Here is a 3,080-nt window from a genome sequence, read left to right on the forward strand (position 1 = left end):
CTTAGGGAAAGAAGGGGGTGCTCTAGAAGGGATAGAGGGATGAAAAAGTTTAATTTATTTATAGAAAATATGGAGCTCATTGATTTACCCATGATGGGTAGGCAGTTCACATGGTGTAACTCTGATAAAGGGGACATATAGAGTAGAATAGACAGAGTACTCATGTCAACGGAGTAGATAGGAGGGTTAAACTTAAAGTTATCGGGTTTGGATAGAAGTGTATCGGATCATTGTCCCATGTTATTGGAAGAGGATGGGAGGGATTGGGGCCTAAGGCCATTTTGTTTCATAAATGCTTGGACTCTGCATCCGAAATTTGGGGAAGTCATAAAGAGATCCTGGGAAGATCCTGCAATTTCTGGTTGGGCAGGTTTTGTTATAAAGAACAAATTGAAGGCTGTACGTTCAGTGTTGAAAAAATGGAATGTGGAGGTTTTTGGAAATGGTACTTATTCATTAAAAGCAGCGGAGGATGAGCTATATGCCATTGATCTAGTGGCTGAATCTAGAGTTCTCGAGGGGAACGAGGCTAAAACAAGAAGACAAGTTAGAAAAGAAGTATGGTAATTAAGGAGAGAGGAATGGTTATGGAGGCAGAAGTCTAGAGTAAATTGGAGTTTAAAAGGAGACAAAAACACGAGATTTTTTCATGTCATAGCTACAAGCAGGCAAAATCGAAATATGCTGAATTCAATTGAAGTGGATGGGGTTCTTTATGAGGATCCACAGAAGGTTAAGCAAGAGATAGTGAACCATTTTAGAAGAAGGTTCTCAGAAGAATGGAAATCTAGACCCAAACTCCAAGATTTCTTCAGGTCCATTGGTCAAGATAATGGTTCTAATGGGCTTGTTGCACCATTTTCAGAGAAGGAGATTTGGAGAGCTGTTAGGGAGAGTGATGGAAATAAGGCTCCAAGACTTGATGGCTTCAACATGTCTTGCTTTTAGATGTGTTGGAAAGTGGTTAAGAAGGATATCCTGCAATTTTTTAAGGAGTTCTATGATAATGGGTGCTTAGCTAGAGGGATTAATAGTTGTTTCATAACATTGATACCTAAGAATGATAGCCTAGGTGATCTCTTTATAAAATTCTATCTAAGGTCTTAGCCTTTAGACTTAAAAAGGTATTGCCTAAAACAGTTGGAGAATCTTAGTAAGCTTTCATTGGTGGAAAGAACATTTTAGATGGGGGTTTTAGTATCTAATGAAGTAGTGGATTGGTGGAAAAGGAAAAAGAAGAAGGGAGTCATCTTGAAATTGGACTTTGAGAAAGCATATGATACCGTAAATTGGAAGTATCTGTTTGCTATGATGTCAAGCTTTGGATTTAAGGAGAAGTGGATCAGGTGGATGAAGGCATGTATACAATCAGTTAAAATTTCAGTTCTTGTTAACGGCTCCCCCACTACTGAATTCTACCTAGAAAAATGGCTCAGACAAGGAGATCCATTGTCTTCCTTTCTGTTTAATATAGTGGCTGAGGGTTTGAATTTGTTATTTCAAAGAGCTAAATCACTAGGGTTAATTAATGGTGCTGTGATTGGCTTGAGGGAGGTTACTGTCACCCATTTGCAATTCGTAGATGATACAATTGTGTTTTGTGAGGCTAAAGAGAGTGAAATCTTGAATGTTAAGAGAATTTTAAGGTGTTTTGAAGTGATTTCTGGACCGAGGATTAATTTTCACAAAAGTAAAGTCTGTGGAATACGTGTACAGGGGGATGCTGTAAATGGTTTTGCAGAAAAATTGAATTGTATGAGCCAGAATTTGCCCTTTATGTATCTTGGCTTACCACTAGGTGCTAGCCCAAAGAGAAGGAGTATATGGTTGCCTGTGATTAATAAATTCAAGTCTAAGCTGGCTTCTTGGAAGAGGAAATTTCTCTCATTCGGAGGTAGATTAACACTGATCAAAGTAGTGCTTTCTTCTTTACCAGTGTTTTACATTTCTTTGTTTAGGTTGCCTGCAAGTGTAGCAAAGTTGCTGGACAAAATTCATGCCAGCCTTTTGTGAGGAGGTTCTGAAATTAAAAAGAAATTCCATTTGGTAAAATGAGAGGAGGTTACCAGAGAAAAGAATTTTGGAGGTTTGGGGATTAAGAGTTTGAAGGTCATCAATGAATGTTTACTAGCTAAATGGTGGTGGAGATATAGTGGGGAGGATCATGTGTTGTGGAAAGATATTCTGATTTCTAAATATGGCAGCTTGGGGGGGAGAGAGTGAAGACCATTTACTGCTAGTAGTGCCCAGTGCTTAAGAGTCTGGAGTGATATTCTCAGATTAGAACATAGCAATCCTACACTTTTTTGTTTCTTCATGGAGAATTCTGTCATGAAAGTAGGGAATGGAATGCAAGTTAGATTTTGGGAAGATATTTGGGCTATGAACAATGCTTGAAGGAGGAATTTCCTAGATTATTTGTGCTATCAGTAGAAAAAGAGGTCACTCTTCAACAGTTGATGGATAGAAGAAATAGCTCAATTGAATGGAATCTGCGCTTCTGAAGAGGACTAGGAGCTTGGGAGGAAGAGGATGTGGCTAGGTTACAGTCTTTTCTGCTTTTACATGATCCATCTTTATTAGAAAGAGCTGATCCTTTGGCTTGGAAGGCATCACATTCAGGTATGTTCACGGTTAATTCAATTTATAGTAAGAGTAGTGTGGGGCAGGGTTTGGGGACATCAAGGCTGATTTGGAATAACATCTCTCCACCAAAAGTTCAGTTTTTTGGTTGGCTCGCTTGGAAGGGTAGAATCAAATCTAGAGCTTTCCTCCAAAGAGTGGGGTGTCTTAGTATTGAGGCTAGAACAAATTGTGTGTTCTCCAGCTGTGAGTTAGAAACAGGGTGTCATGTTCTGTTGCAGTGCCCTTTTAGGATATGGACACATTTGCTGAATTAGTGGGGGTTGATTTGGGTGAACCCTAAAAAGACGAAAGGGGAATTGGACTGGTGGAGAGTGTACAAATGGAGGAAGGTTGAACATAAAATCTGGGAAGCAATTCCTTTGGCAGTCTTATGGTCTTTGTGGAAGTTGCGAAATAAGTGTATTTTTAATGGGAAACAACCTTTGTTAGAGGAG

General features: G+C 39.2%; 1 protein-coding gene across 1 annotated transcript; it reads left to right on the forward strand.

The window, feature by feature from the left end:
* Nucleotides 1-237: 237 nt before the first annotated feature.
* On the forward strand, nucleotides 238-948 carry LOC145820032 (uncharacterized). The gene is made up of 2 exons (XM_082914347.1): nucleotides 238-563; nucleotides 669-948. The coding sequence occupies exons 1-2, from the start codon at nucleotides 238-240 to the stop codon at nucleotides 946-948; spliced, it is 606 nt and encodes a 201-aa protein (XP_082770473.1).
* The last annotated feature ends 2,132 nt before the right edge of the window (nucleotides 949-3,080 follow it).

The sequence above is a fragment of the Camellia sinensis genome, chromosome 1 (genome assembly GCF_055761805.1).
Source record: "Camellia sinensis isolate YWXY chromosome 1, ASM5576180v1, whole genome shotgun sequence".
Classification (NCBI taxonomy): domain Eukaryota; kingdom Viridiplantae; phylum Streptophyta; class Magnoliopsida; order Ericales; family Theaceae; genus Camellia; species Camellia sinensis.